The sequence below is a fragment of the Brassica rapa genome, chromosome A03 (assembly GCF_000309985.2).
Source record: "Brassica rapa cultivar Chiifu-401-42 chromosome A03, CAAS_Brap_v3.01, whole genome shotgun sequence".
NCBI lineage: Eukaryota > Viridiplantae > Streptophyta > Magnoliopsida > Brassicales > Brassicaceae > Brassica > Brassica rapa.
Window position 1 is genome coordinate 1,885,313 of NC_024797.2, and position 14,436 is coordinate 1,899,748.

A 14,436-nucleotide genomic window follows, 5' to 3' on the forward strand; every position below is an offset into this window, starting at 1 on the left:
GAAATCTTCTTTGTTCGTGCATATCTTCTTTTTCAGTTCAACACCACATATACGTATTTGACTAAAAGAATTAATTAAGCATTTAAGGCTTTTGTATGTGAAACTGTTATGTCACGACTAAGAAAAGTTGGAATCAACATCATTTTGACTGAATAATGGTCTCTAGTACTCCACTAATGAATGATACTACACTAATGAATAAGGTTAAAATAGATATTACATTAGTTTTCTTAATTGGTGTGCAATGTTGTAGAACGTCACTTATATCCGAACGGAGGGAGTATGAAATAGAAGTAGTTACTAATTAGCTTAAACACACAGATTTATGGGCTATATGAAAGTTAGTTGAAAATAGTTATCAGGGACTATACATGTGTAAATGCACATTTCGAACCACCCCTATATGCTATAATATGCATTTAAGTGGAACACTACTCCATAGACATAGTCTTCTTATCTATTTTAATCACATGCGAACGAACATTATTATATACGACAGGATGAGTGGGCGACATGTACACTTACGGTACCAAATCAAACCAAACCGATTCCATTTCAACCAAACATGCTTCTTTGGTTAGGATTCTCTCAAACATAATCTAATTGGGATCAGGGCTCAAAATATCCTAACCCTCAACAATATAATTAATCATTTCATGCAAGCTACTCTTCTTCTTTTTTCCGTCTACCTCTTCATGCAAGCTACTATTTCATTTTAAACACCCAAAAAGAGCAAAACCCAAAAAAGTACGAGACTGTGAGTGTTGATCTTACCGACGTGGGGGCATTATCGTAGGCCCATGCATGGGAAGTTTTTTTTTTTTTTTTTTCTTCTTGCATGGGAAGTTTGAAACAGTCAGAAACAGAGAGACATAATTAACAAACATAAATCACACTAGTGTAATTTGTATACTATAGACTAAGACTTGGGAGCCATGAATAGATCTGTGATTTAATATTTCACTGAATCATTATATGTAACGCTTGTAAATAAATTATACTCGTAGTCATGATTTTCATCAAAACAGTTTAATATGTGGATATTGATTAATGATTAGTTACTTTGTATCAAAAAATATATTGTCATTAATAAGAAACAAATAAATACAATTAATTATTATTGTTAAACTAAATAAGGAAGAATATACTTCCCCATTGAGCATGTAAAACTGAAGGAAATAAATTATTTTCACTAGGAAACAAAAAAACTGATAAATAAATGTAGATATGCATGGCCATCTGATTAAATTGCAATTACGTGGAAAAGATTATCCAGCTCAAACAAAAGTCTACGGTTTCCCAAAACGTTCGAAATCGTTATAACTGGGTCTTATTTTGTTAACGTGAAAAATATATAAAAGGGACGATTCATGATCTCCACCATCACCATCCACCAAAGTTATGCGGGATTTAAGCTCCGTTTACAAAAAAAACAGAGTTCTAAAAATAAATAAGAACCCTAATTTTCCACCACAAATCTTTGGAGGTTAGTTTTCTTGATATACACGTCTCTTCTTTTGTTCAAATGCTTTTATTCATCTCCTTTTCACCTCAAGGTATATCTTCTTATTCTCATAACAATTAATGTCTTAAGCATTGCTGCTACCTATTTGATAATGTCTTGAAATATTACATTTTCTCAGGTCATTTAGTTAATTATTGAATAATGGCAACGAGCTCTGGTACAACGAAAACGAAACCAGACAACCCAAACCTAACCAGATCAAGATCTCTTGGCAGAAAGCCAAAGCCTGCACCATCATCAGACGCAGATGGATCTGACAAGAAGACAGCTGAGAAGCCTGTGCCCAATTATCTCAAACCCACAATCAGCTCCAGACCAGACCCGGTCAAGTTCTTGAAGAAGAACAGCGCTGTCGAAGACAAGCTTCTTCGTAGACGTTCCTTTGATCGTCCTCCTTCTTCATTGACTTCATCAGCTTCGTCATCCCATAATAAATCTCTCAACACCTCTCCTGCACGCTCACGTGACAGACCCGTGGTTCCAAGAGAGAAGCCTGCCACTAGTCTGCGTTCTTCATCATTCCATGGAAGCAGCAGAGGCGGTCTCAGAGGAAGCAGTACGTTGAAGTCGGCTCCCGTGGCTTCGAGAGGATCTCCAGGGGTGAAGAAGAGCGGTCTGAGCGGTGGTAGTTCTTCCAAGAGCAAAAAGGAAGGTTCTGAGAAGGCTCCAAAGAAATCTTTGGGTAAAGAGATTGCCCCGGAACCTTCTTCTCCTCCTGCGCCTGATCATAAGGATGAGGAGGAGATTGTCAAGGTTGAGACTGATGAACAAGTTTCTGAACCGAAAGAACAAGATAAAGATCAGGTTATACAGCCTGAGGAATCTTGTGAAGAGAAGGAGACGGATCCAGTGGATGCCTCCAAAGAAGAAGTTAAAGATGAGGCTGTACAGCCTGAGGACTCGGGTGAAGAGAAAGAGACCGGTCCAGTGGATGCCTCCAAAGAAGAAGAGAAAGAAGAGCTGATCAATGAGGATAAAACAGAAGAGCAAACAGAGGAGCAGAAAGAACCAGAGATCACTGAAGAAAACAACAACAATGACAAGGAAGAAGTTGAAAATCACGAGGAGAATATTGAAACAGCTGTTACTCCAGATATGAAAGAAGCTGAGAATGCCGAAGAAAGCAAGGAAGAGGAAGACGCAGAAGCTAAAGAGGAGGAGAGCGAAAGCAGCAAAGTTGAAGAAGCACCAACAGAAACAAAGGATCAAGCAGAAGAATCACCAGAGGAAGGAGCAAAGAAGGAAGTGGTGCAAGGAAAGAAGGAATCTCCATCAGCTTACAACGATGTGATAGCAACTAAGATGCAAGAGAATAAAAGGAAGAACAAGGTCTTGGCTCTTGCTGGAGCCTTTCAGACAGTTATTGACTATGAAACTGCTGCATCTAAGTGATATACATCTGCCTCTTTATATCACATAAGAACTGCGTCAAGTGTTTTTTTATTGTTTCCATTGTTAATTTTGTTTCTTGTTTTGGTTAAGCATCAACATATCAATGCTTCATATGAACTAGTCATCTGCTTCTTTTCTTTACTCTATATGCAAAAACTTAACATTCAAACGAGTGTCCCTTTATAAATGAGATTTTTTAATATAAAATGGAGAAGAATCACTTGCAAAGTTTGAGCTTCTTGAAGAAAGGAGAGACTTGAGATTTGAGATAAGGCTTTGTAGCGATACAAGTCGGAACATTCTCCGGCTGCTCCATCCACACCTTATGAGAGATTCCTCCTGACTTCAACTTCTCTGACAAATTCAACATCTGAGTTTCTCCTTTAACTTCCAGAGTGACCTGATTTTTTTAAAAAAACGAGTTTAATCATCAACCATTGATTCACATTGTTATTCGATTAACAACCGCCAAGTACCTTGTGCATAGAGTCAATGTGCTGCGGATCACAGTACCGAAGCGTAACCGGATCGTCTTTGAACGACCATATCGCCGCAACCGACGCGTGGCATCCCTGGGTTACCACGCTCCCGAGTGGCCACGAATCGATCAGATCTCTTCGAAGCACCACGTACTGAACCACGACGTCGTCTGATTTCTCAGCCGAGTTCTCGTCGTTACGGGAGGCATCGGTTTCGGTGGTTAGTTGGCTCATGGAGGAAGCTGTTGTGATTCGACGGAGATGAAAAATCCAGATCGTGGAATGTTGTAAGCTAATCCGCGGCGAAGGGCTGGAGAATCGGCGGGTAGCGAGCGGGAGACGAAACGCAGCGGAGGCGACGGCGGAGGCCATATGAAAGGAAGACGCACGTGGTGGACTTGGCTCGTGGATAAGATTTTATTAAATGGGCTTTCTAAGAGGCCCAGTTTAATTATGAGCTCATATTCCTAAACGACGGCGTTTTGGGCAATTTGGTTTCAACTCCAAACCGGTAATAACCAAACCGATTAATTTATCGTATATCAAACGACAACCGCCCGTCGCTGGTCTTAAGTCTCTGTTCCTCCTCCGCCTGATCTTACCCGGCGATTGCGACGGCTCTTCGCCTCTCCCCGCCAATTCGACCTGTTTTCTTTCTCTACTCGTCGCCGTCGGTAAGCTAGTGTTCTTCGTTCTAGGTTTTTGTCTGCTGCGACGAATTAGGGATTCTGATTCAGCCTCGTTTCTGTTCGCGTCTAAAGGAGACATTTTGATTTCATAGCTTTAGGCGTATTTGATCGTGCTAGGAGTTTTCTTCTCATTCTCTTGTTATTGTTTCAATTTGTTTAACAATGCTTCCTGCGTTGAGAATCTGGTTTAGGTTTTGAATGAAGCGTGAGGGTTCTTTTCATCTTTGTATCGGTGTTGGATGGTTTGTTATAGCTGATGAGCTACTCTTTGTAAAGGAATCTCCGTTTCAAATTTTGGAATATTGTGTTGAGTTAGGACTAGTTATCGTAGGATTGTTCATAAGAAAAACTGGGGACTTTAGATGTGATGTATGCAAATTGAAAATACGATGTATGGCATTGATGATCAACTTCTCTGTATTTTGTCAGGAGCTTGGTCAATAGGGAGCTCTCTGGAAAGCAAAGATGGGAGAAATGGTAAATGACACACCTTTTTCAGTTTTATTATATTCAGTTGTAACCTTGAAAAGGCAGATTCTTTAAGAGTTGGTTTTGCTGCTACTAGATTGTTTCGCTGGACGATGACATTCCACTGGATTCAACACGAGCACGATGTGAGTAACATGGTTTCTCGTGGTTCCTATTTTCTTGTGTCCAATACTCAAAGTTATTTTTTATGCTCTTTTCCTAGTCACGAATCTTCTCAAGAGGCATCAACAATTGACTGACCGTCTTACCAGGTAAGAATACGCCTCTGAAAATATATTGTTTACTTCTCGATCGTCTTGAAGTTTTTAACTTTTTATTTGGTGATCATTTTTGCTAGGGATTCTGATAAAATGATATTTGATCGGTTAAGCAAAGAATTTGAAGCTGCACGGGCATCCCAAAGTCAAGGTGGGTATAGATAGCTGAATTGTTCATCAGCACTATTTAGACGATGTGCTTGGATCATCTGTGGCTATATTTTTGTTTTGTAAGTATGTATGCTCATCCGTCTATTCTCTCCTGTCCTCTGCAGAAGTATGCTTAGATGGGGAAGAGTGGAATGATGGCTTGTTGGCTACACTAAGAGAACGGGTATGGTCATCATCCATCATTGTGTACTTCATAAATAGGTGCTCCGATCCTTAGTATCTGGTTGAGGGCTTAGTAGACACTTTCTCGATTAGTTATGCTTTTGTGACGAAATAAAATAATATAAAATGGATTTTTTTGTTTCCTTTGTGAAACGTAATCTTGTATGCCATCTGTTGATTTTGTTGACTTTTACTTTGTAGGTGCATATGGAGGCTGACAAAAAGGATAGCGGCAATTCAGGTTTTGCACCAGTTTCTCATCTTGAAGAACGAATTGCTTACAGAGTGGGAAATAAGGTAACTCCTAGATAGCACATATTTTACCATTATCCCTTCTTATTTCACAGTTTTGACTGACACTGTGGTAGTCTTAACTTTGAAGTGACTTCTCACCTTGAATTGATACCAGGTCGTTTTTAGCTTATATATTTGATATATCTATCAAACAGGTGATCTATTGCTTAGAGGGAGCAAGGATTGGAATACAGTATGGAACATCTTTTGCAGGTATTTTGAACTATAAATGGCAATTTTACTAAAATATAGCGATTTTTCTCGTCAGAGGCTTCTTACCTCCTGGTGTATCACTGAAAGAGAGTTAGGAATTTTGTTTGGTGATGATTTATTTCTTTTATATGTAGGAGAAACTTACGAGATTTACCACTGTGTGCTTGAGAGCAAGTCGTTTCTGGAGAAGATGAATGTACTTGAGCACACAATTCCATTCTTTTTGCCACTGCGTGACTTGGAAAATGTTCTTCTTTCTTCGAATGCTAAGGTGAGCATGGTTTCTGGATATATTGCTGAGATTCAACTTGCTTTGACGTTGTTCAATGGTACCTTACCTTCAGTTTATATTTTTACTTTTCTTAAAAAAAAATTTTGGTCTATCACTTGTGTTGACGCCAGAAATTCATCGATAATGTTGGGGATCTCCTGCACGCATATGTGGAGAGGAGGGAGCAGGTATGAGAACAATCAAGATTCCATGAGTGGATGATCAAAATTAGATTGTGTTTGTCGAATTGGCCTTTCACATTGTGCTTTTGGGGTCATGACTTTTTCTCCTGAATCTATTGCAGGTTCGGCTTATCAAAGAGCTCTATGGAAATCAGATCAGGGAGCTTTATCATAGTCTTCCTTACCACATGATTGAATTTGCCATAGATGATTGTGACTGGTTAGTAATTTCATAAGTGATTAAATACAATGCTGGTGACCTTGTTGCCACTTGAATGAGATTCCTGTTTTCTTTTCTATAGCTTTTTAAAAATCAATTAATGTTTTTGCATTGAAGCAAGGTGGTGGTGAGCCTGAGATATGGGAATCTTATGTGTGAACTTCCGACAAAAGTGAGAGTTCTAGCATGGCCAATGCACCAGCTGAAGAGGCAGTGCACAAGCCCTAGGTTAAGCAAACTTGCTAGCCAAGCAATCCCTGTGCGTTTATCTTTTGCCGAGGATGCCTTAAGGATCCAATCACTACCTGAAGGTATTTATTTCTAGTTTAACTTCCGTTCTGTTAATTGTTGTTTTACGGTTTGTTGTAACTGTATCAACTTTGTTAATTGCAGCATACGCAGAGATTGTAGTAAACATGCCACAAGAAATTGAGCAAATATTTCTGTAGAGGAGTAGGAGCTAAGACTGAAGCTTTCTCTAAGTCATATAATATCTCTCGCTGCTTTCTTGTGTGATATTTGGTGATAATCCTTCTAACGATGTTAAAATTGTGCCAGAGAATGGATTTGTTCTGCTTTTCTGTTACTATGTTTCGTTCAACTTGGAAGTCAAGAGTGGCTGTAAAAAAGTTTACAAATTAAAGTTCACCAGTATAATATTTCTCATATTAAAGGCCCTAGTTGAAGTAAGAGAAAAAAACCAAAATAGCACTAAATCAAGTTTTTGTTCCCAAACTAGCACTCAAGACCAAAAGTCACAAAAATAGCACTTAAGGGGTGGGGTTTAGGGTTTAGAATTTAGGGTTTAGGGTTTAGAGTTTAGGTTTTAGGGTCTAGAGTTGAGAAGTGAGGTTTTGGGGATAAGATTTCAAATTTTGAAAAATAAAAAAATTTAAATTTTTCAAAATATAAAATGTTATTTTGGTCATTTTAGTTTTTGAGTGCTATTTTTGTGATATAAACTTAGAAAAATGTTTGGACTCTCAACCAAGATATGGAAAGACTCCTGGATCGCAGTGGACAAGGACATCAGACTGTTTGGACCTATTCCAGAACCAGCTCTAGACCTAACAGTCTCTGATCTCCTAACGTCGGATATGAAGTGGAATAAGAGTAGAGTAGAGCAATTGCTACCTCAGATGGCTATGGAAATCCAGATGCTTCAACCAGGCAATACAGATACAGAGGATATCTTTGCTTGGCAGCCACTCCAATCTGGAAAGTACACAACTAAATCAGGTTACTACACAGCATCAATGAGGAAAATACAACGAGAAGATATTTCTGATTCCTTTGATTGGATCAAGGATATTTGGACGGTGAAGTGCTCACCTAAGGTTAAGCTGTTCTTATGGTCGATCGCTCAAGAAGCCCTTCCCTTGGGAGAAGCTTTGCAACGTCGTGGAATCCAAGCAGAGGCCCTATGCGTCAAATGTAAGGAAAGAGAATCAGCAATGCATACATTTTTTAGTTGTCCTTTTGCCGTGAAAGTCTGGAAATCAATACCTCTGAAACAAGTAGTTCACCTAGCTACGGAGTGTGATTTTAAAAAGGCGGTGGTGGCGTTTCGAAATACCACCTGTCTCCCGCCATCAGGTATAACAACAGCAATCCTCCCTTGGGTATGTTGGGCTCTCTGGGTAGCACGCAACACTCACATCTTTGAGAAGAGGATCTCCACACCTATAGAGGTTGCAACAAAAGCCTTAAGATTAGCAAGAGAGTGGATTAATGCGCAACCGCCTCAACCGGAAAAAAATAATGCTCTTCCGACTCCATTAAGATCAAATCGATCAGGGCTAGAGATGGAATCATTACCAATATGCAAATCAGATGCGGCCTTTCATCAACAGTCGAATCGAGCGGGGCTCGCATGGATCATCCGCGACGCCTCGGGGGATCCACTACAGCAAGGATCCATGACCCAAGATCTCGTTAACTCTCCTCTGGTAGCGGAAGCGCTAGCTCTCCGTGCCGGACTTATCTCCGCAGTGACTCTCGAGCTTCCGAAGCTCAAGATGCTCTCTGACAACGCAACGCTCATCCGAGCTATCAACAACGACGCACAGATCAAGGAAATTTATGGTATTGTCAGTGATATACAGAAAATTGCCTCTGTGTTTGTCGAGATCACCTTCAATCATATCCCTCGATCCTTCAACGGGGAAGCCGATTATCTCGCTAAACTATCTCTCTATCATTCTGTTTCGTCTGTAACAAACCCTTAGTGGGATAACATATGGGCCTGAGGCCCATTTTATTTTTATTTTTATTTTTATTTTTTTAATGCAAGTTAGTAAGTGTTACAAAAAAAAAAATTAGAAAAATGTTAGTTCGTTGCCAGAAAAAAAATGTAAAGAACTCTGACATGGGCCCTCTCGGGACTATTGATCCGATTTTATTTCCGATACAGTTATGGTACATGTGCTGCTGCTTTGATGTTCATGAAAAAATGAATGCCCCGACCTAGTTCGAATATTTGTTTACTTCTGTTGACATTATATAGACTATTGAAACAAAAGAGTACAAAAGCCAAAAAAATAAATAATTGATTCGTTTTTTTTTTGGGAGCAACTATTCATTCGTTAACTATTGTATTTGACAACTAGTAAAAAAGAAGCATTTTCATACGTTATCTCGCCATCCAATCATCAAAAAATGTAATTAAATATATATATAGAAACGTAGTTGATAAAAAAAGTAGTAGCTATATAATAACCAGGGTGTAATAATTAATGAAAAAAGTCTTACAATCAAGTCTTAATAAAACCATAAAAATACATATTGTGAATGCATATATATTGAACTTTTCGATAATTCCAACATGATGTTCTTCTTCTTTCCAACATAAGGTAAGCTTTATATTCAATTCTCTTCATTTGTGTTCCTCTTTCAGAACATAGCTCAAAAGGGTAATTCTCAAAAAAAAAACATAGCTCAAAAGGTTTCATATAAAACCCTTGTTTTTTTATTATTGGATTTTTTTGTTTTAAACTTCGATACATTTACAACACATTTGATGGGTGACTTCATGGTCCAATATTTTTAATCTGAGAGACAAAGATAATGAATAATGATCCATACTTCTAGTTTTTCTTTTGCTAAAATCCATACTTATAGTTGTACATTTTTCATAAAGATCAAGATTCTGGTCAGAGATGGATTGTAACTGACTCCGAAGCGTTGATACAGGTTCTTGATCAGACCAAGATTCTGCTTAAATAAAAAGGCTGTTTGAATTAGAGTGTTTTTGTCCTGAGAAATGGAGCCTGATCAGACAGAAGAGATGGACATCGAAGTCTTGTCTTCCATGTGGCCCGAAGACGTTGGAACCCAAGCAGACAACCGGTTCAGCATCGAGAAACCCGCCGGTGATTCAGACACCTTAAAAGAAGTTGACAGTGCTGAGAAACGCACCATGGCTGATTTAAAACGCTTACCAGAACTCATGAACATGACTGACCAAGGCTCTTCTCAACTCAACAACCTTGTGAAACAGTGGGAGTACAAGCAGGACCACGAGGTTAAGCTATTAAGAGAAGAGCTCAAGATTCTCACTAAACAAAGAGAAGAAGCAGAGGCCAAAGAGCTAAATATCATAGAGGAGCATAACTTCGAGACTAAAGAGCCTGAGAACGTTCCGGTTTTGGACGATACTAACGATTTGTACCGCAGGTTTAAGCACAACAAAAGGGTTGAAATCGGCGAGGAGTTTGATACGGTTGCGTACTGGAAACAGAAGGCGTTGAGTTTGGAGAAGATGCTTGAAGCGAGTACCGAGAGAGAGAGGAGGTTGATTGAGAAGCTGAACGAGAGTTTGAAGACTATGGAGAGTCACTCAGCACCGGTTGAAGAGTTGACTCAGAATCTCAAAAGAGCTGAAGGTTTCCTGCACTTCATACTTCAGAATGCTCCTATTGTTATGGGACATCAAGATAAAGATCTACGTTACTTGTTCATATACAACAAGTTTCCTACCTTACGAGAACAGGTAAAATAAAGATGTTTCTTCTTTGTTCTGTATTCTAAAAATCGGCTTGTGCACCTCTGCCTAGACGGCAAATCGTCCATATCGGTTTATGTGTTTGTTTCATATCGGTTTAAATGGTTCTAAACCGACTAAAATCAGTTTAAATAGGGTTAAATTGATTTAAATTGGTTTAGATCTGTCGAATCAACCAATAATGTTAGTGTGAATCTACAAGTTTATCTAATTTCTTATTTTTGTATGTCTAATTCTTATTATTTTGTCCAGGTATAATTACTTTTAAAATAAAATATCTAATATAGATATAAAATATATAAAATAAATCAATTTGTTAACACCTAGTCATGCTTAGACCCCGAATAATACGATTAGCCGCTAATCGGCCTATACAGATCACCTAGTTATCGTCTAACGATTTTTTAAACATCGGTTTTGTTAGATAATTGATCATTCTCATGAGAATGTGTTTCTTATGTCTCAGGACATTTTGGGGAAAACAGACGTGGAGATATTCCAGGGAGTTGGAGTTAAAGAGTCTGAAGATTTCAAGAGAGAGGTTCTTGAAACGGGAAAAGCTTCAAAGAAAGAGATCACATTCGAAACAGAATTGTTTGGATCAAAGACGTTTTTGATATACGTTGAGCCTGTTTACAACAAAGCTCGTGAGAAAATCGGTATTAACCACATGGGAATGGAAGTAACTGATCAGGTAAAGAAGAGAGAGAAAATGGTTAAACTTAGAGAAGACAAAGCAGTGAGAAAGGCCATGAAATCAGAACTGAACAAGACCATCCACATTACAATGTTAAAATTGTGGCACAGAATGAATTTTCTTCTGCTTTTTGTTGCTATGTTTTTCATTCATATTCTCCATGAATTTACGCATTTGAAACTTCGAAGTCAAGAGTAGATGTAAAAGGAGTTACAGATTAAACTAAACTTATCTACAAGCAGGTCCAGTTCAATTATGAGAGACATTGCACCTAGCCTAATTATGATATATATATTTGTTTTGTTGGTCCACCAGTATAATATTTCACGTAAAAAGATCCTAGTTGAAGTAATTGTAAATATAAAAATAAAAGCAATGTTGCTAGTACATATGAAATTACTGTGATGGTATGGAATCCCGGAGTTATGTTACCCACTTTGAATTGTCTTTCGGAAAACCATCCATGCAAAAAAAAAATTATCCATGCAAAAACTTTAGTGATTGGAGCTTATGATTACGTCACTCAAAAGTTCGTTGTCAGAAAACAAATGTAAAGAACTGTGTCATGGGCCCTTCTCAGGACTAGTTCTCTAATTTTAGTTTAATCTTTTCAATAATGGAACCAATAGTATGAAATAATTGTAATGGACTTGCACCTGGAGACTGGAGTAATACAAATCCATTGTACGAAACTATTGAAACACGAATTGTATGGTACAATATAACGATATCAAACCTTGATTTAAGTTTGTCAATGTATGCTTATCTTATCATCCAGCATATCTTTTTTTTTCCTTTTGGGGAAGCTAAGACATAAAGATTCATGGACAACATTTTCACTCGGATATTATTTTAAATTTAACTAATATAATGTTGTTGAAAGTATTGGTCATATTTAACTAATATACTATATTCTGTTTTAGTTGTCAACAAAAAGTTTCTAAAACATGTAACCATGTTAATCTTAGGTGGATTATGTCTGTCGTTCAAAAAAAAAAAGTGGATTATGTCTAACGAGATAAAATTGTTTTTCTTTACAATGAGATATAGTTGTTTAAAGATTGTAATTATAGACAAGACATTAGTGCAATTTCTCTGATATTTACTTTGATGTGTTCACTTTCTTAAATTCAGGATCACATTACACATATGAAAAGTAGTACTCCGTAATTATAATTAGGAAGAAAGCTTGGTCATGCTTTAATCGAGGGTTAAACTAAATTAATAAACACATCCGCTAATTAAGGATTGGTGTCTCCATCCAGTTAATTTCTCCACATTCTCGTCTTTCTCCACATTCGTAAAATACTAATATAGCATTATCTTAATCCTCAACGACCGTCCATTTTGGCGCGAGAGGAAACAAAACAGACAGTCAGAATTTGAAATGGAACTAAACCACGTGTTTGTCATTGACACTTCCACTTGTCAACTAGAGAATGATGTGGTGCATGTGGCTATCACATGTTATACAAGTACTACTTGTCAAGTAGCAACTATGGGACGGGACAAAACAAAAGCCCCCGAGCGCCGTCCAGATCGGGGGAGGAAGAATAGACCTAAAAATGGCTTAGCTGTTTTACTTATTAATTTAATTTAATTTAATTTAAAAGACCATTTCATTCAACAATTCTGATTATTTATTTCTTGTGTACAACTTGTTAATTTTATAATATTAAATTTAACTATATAAAACTGTGATTGATTTACACAACTAACCATTACAGTTGTTGTCGCGCTATTGAATTGTGACGATTGGGCCTTTTCTTTATTGCTATAAAATTTGTTGTTCTTCTTTAGTGTACAAGATTCAAATGATTGATCATACTTTACAACTGAAATTGAACTGAAGAATATAGTTTAAGATTTGGTGATTATTATTATATTTTCGATACATTGTGGTACATGTGCTGCTGCTTTGATGTTCATTGAAACATGAATGTCCCGACCGACCTAATTCGAATATTTGTGTACTTTCATTGACATTCTAAAGACTATAGAACACACATGATTAGCTTTTTTCTTTTGGAAAGAGTGTACAAAAACCAAGAAAACAAATGATTAATTCGTTATATATTGTATTGACAACTGGGAAATAAAAAAAAAGGCAATTTCTTATAGTATTCCCACCATTCAATCATAAAATGCTTAGTAACCAAAAACAAACATGTTAACTTATATCATCGCTGTATTATCCGGGTGTAATAAATAATGAAAAAAAGTCTTATAAATATCATACTGTGAATGCATAGTATTGAACTTTTTCGATAAATCCATCTTGACGATCATGAAGTGTACAGAGAGGATTGGTCTTGTAACGGCCAAAAAAAAACTTTTTAATTCTATAATCTTTCGTGCAAAAAAAAAAAGTCTTAATAAAAACATAAATTAGTGACAAAAGCAGTAGTCCACTGTGACCATTTAAAAGCCAAGTTGAGTTGTTGGTGAAACTAATGGTGGAGTAGTGGAACACCCATTCTGATTATAGCCAACGGCAATTCTATAATAATTTGATCGATTAGTCTATTATTGGATTATCAACAGAAAAATGGCAATTAATTTGGTGAAAGTTGCTATAATTATTGGATCATTAACAAAATTTGGCAATTAATTTAATGAAAGTTGCTATAATTGTGAACTAATGGTCATTATAGCACTTTTAACGCGCCAATATGTAGACGGTTTAACGACTAATGTAGTCTGTTATGGAAGCCAAGAGTTCTCGTTACTCATAAAATCACAATGGAACCATTACAAGGAAGTGATCATATTATATTGTTTAAAAGCGAGCCCTTAATTACATCGGAGTGTGTCGTCGACGGGCCGCTTTGTAATCCCATCACCTTTTTTCTTTCTCTCATTAATTTCAGTTAATGTATAAAAACGCAAGAAAGAAAGAAAAACAGAGTTCACTGATTGTGTTACACCGCCTCTGCTATTGTAGCCAGCGTTAAGATTGTTATTCCTGCACTAATTGCAGAACCAATCACAAGCATTAGATCACTGATTGTGTTCTTTGTTTCCCACGGCTTCATTCCACTGCTTAAGCCTAGTGTTGGCGAGATACGAGGACGTCTCTGCAATGTTAGTTGTTTATGTATAATGATTGCTTCTATCTTTGTGTTTTTATTTGCCTTTTGTTGCAGCAAAGTTGTTAGCCAGTATGGCTTTGTTATCATCTTTGTAAACAATTCCTCCTCTAATGGAGACTAGTTATCTATAAAATCTTGTTTGACCAAAAAAAAAAAAAAAGAAAGAAAAACAGAGTAACTAGAAAGAAGAACAGAGCCGTGGAAATGTGAGACAGATCGAAACGTGTTGATTTCTCTGTCATTCGAGTACTTGGATTCGGTCTCAGAAAGAAAACAAACGTGCACACACACAGAGAGAGA

The 14,436-nt window shown here is 37.3% G+C and overlaps 4 protein-coding genes across 5 annotated transcripts; 3 read left to right on the forward strand and 1 right to left on the reverse strand.

Annotated features, from left to right (window-relative positions):
* The first annotated feature begins 369 nt into the window (after nt 1-369).
* On the forward strand, nt 370-3,281 carry LOC103855881 (myb-like protein X). Of its 2 annotated transcripts, none has more exons than XM_009132928.3 (2): nt 370-1,486; nt 1,644-3,281. In XM_009132928.3, exon 2 carries the CDS (start codon nt 1,667-1,669, stop codon nt 2,915-2,917), a length of 1,251 nt encoding a protein of 416 aa, XP_009131176.1. In that variant the 5' UTR covers nt 370-1,486; nt 1,644-1,666; the 3' UTR covers nt 2,918-3,281. The 2 variants fall into 2 exon arrangements, with proteins under 2 accessions (XP_009131176.1, XP_009131174.1); XM_009132926.3 differs by having other exon boundaries at nt 371-1,556.
* LOC103855880 (putative peptidyl-tRNA hydrolase PTRHD1) lies at nt 3,022-3,803 on the reverse strand. The gene is made up of 2 exons (XM_009132925.3): nt 3,394-3,803; nt 3,022-3,317 (listed from the first exon to the last, which is right to left on the reverse strand). Exons 1-2 carry the CDS (start codon nt 3,766-3,768, stop codon nt 3,135-3,137), a joined length of 558 nt encoding a protein of 185 aa, XP_009131173.1. The 5' UTR covers nt 3,769-3,803; the 3' UTR covers nt 3,022-3,134.
* Nucleotides 3,804-3,848: 45 nt separating this feature from the next.
* On the forward strand, nt 3,849-7,012 carry LOC103855882. The gene is made up of 13 exons (XM_009132929.3): nt 3,849-4,070; nt 4,515-4,562; nt 4,651-4,699; nt 4,777-4,825; nt 4,912-4,982; nt 5,107-5,165; nt 5,366-5,461; nt 5,614-5,671; nt 5,806-5,942; nt 6,074-6,130; nt 6,247-6,344; nt 6,462-6,655; nt 6,738-7,012. Exons 2-13 carry the CDS (start codon nt 4,551-4,553, stop codon nt 6,791-6,793), a joined length of 936 nt encoding a protein of 311 aa, XP_009131177.1. The 5' UTR covers nt 3,849-4,070; nt 4,515-4,550; the 3' UTR covers nt 6,794-7,012.
* A 2,516-nt stretch (nt 7,013-9,528) lies between these two features.
* Nucleotides 9,529-14,296, forward strand: LOC103856849 (histidine kinase 5). Its single transcript, XM_033286916.1, has one exon. It carries the CDS (start codon nt 9,607-9,609, stop codon nt 10,342-10,344), a length of 738 nt encoding a protein of 245 aa, XP_033142807.1. The 5' UTR covers nt 9,529-9,606; the 3' UTR covers nt 10,345-14,296.
* The last annotated feature ends 140 nt before the right edge of the window (nt 14,297-14,436 follow it).

Coding starts and splice junctions, on each gene's coding strand:
- LOC103855881 (XM_009132928.3), top strand. CDS start 1,667: ATGGCAACGAGCTCTGGTACAACGAAAACGAAACCAGACAACCCAAAC.
- LOC103855880 (XM_009132925.3), bottom strand. CDS start 3,768: ATGGCCTCCGCCGTCGCCTCCGCTGCGTTTCGTCTCCCGCTCGCTACC. Junction 3,318..3,393: donor ACATTGACTCTATGCACAAG/GTACTTGGCGGT, acceptor TAAAAAAATCAG/GTCACTCTGGAAGTTAAAGG.
- LOC103855882 (XM_009132929.3), top strand. Junction 5,166..5,365: donor TGGCTACACTAAGAGAACGG/GTATGGTCATCA, acceptor TTTACTTTGTAG/GTGCATATGGAGGCTGACAA. Junction 6,656..6,737: donor GATCCAATCACTACCTGAAG/GTATTTATTTCT, acceptor TGTTAATTGCAG/CATACGCAGAGATTGTAGTA.
- LOC103856849 (XM_033286916.1), top strand. CDS start 9,607: ATGGAGCCTGATCAGACAGAAGAGATGGACATCGAAGTCTTGTCTTCC.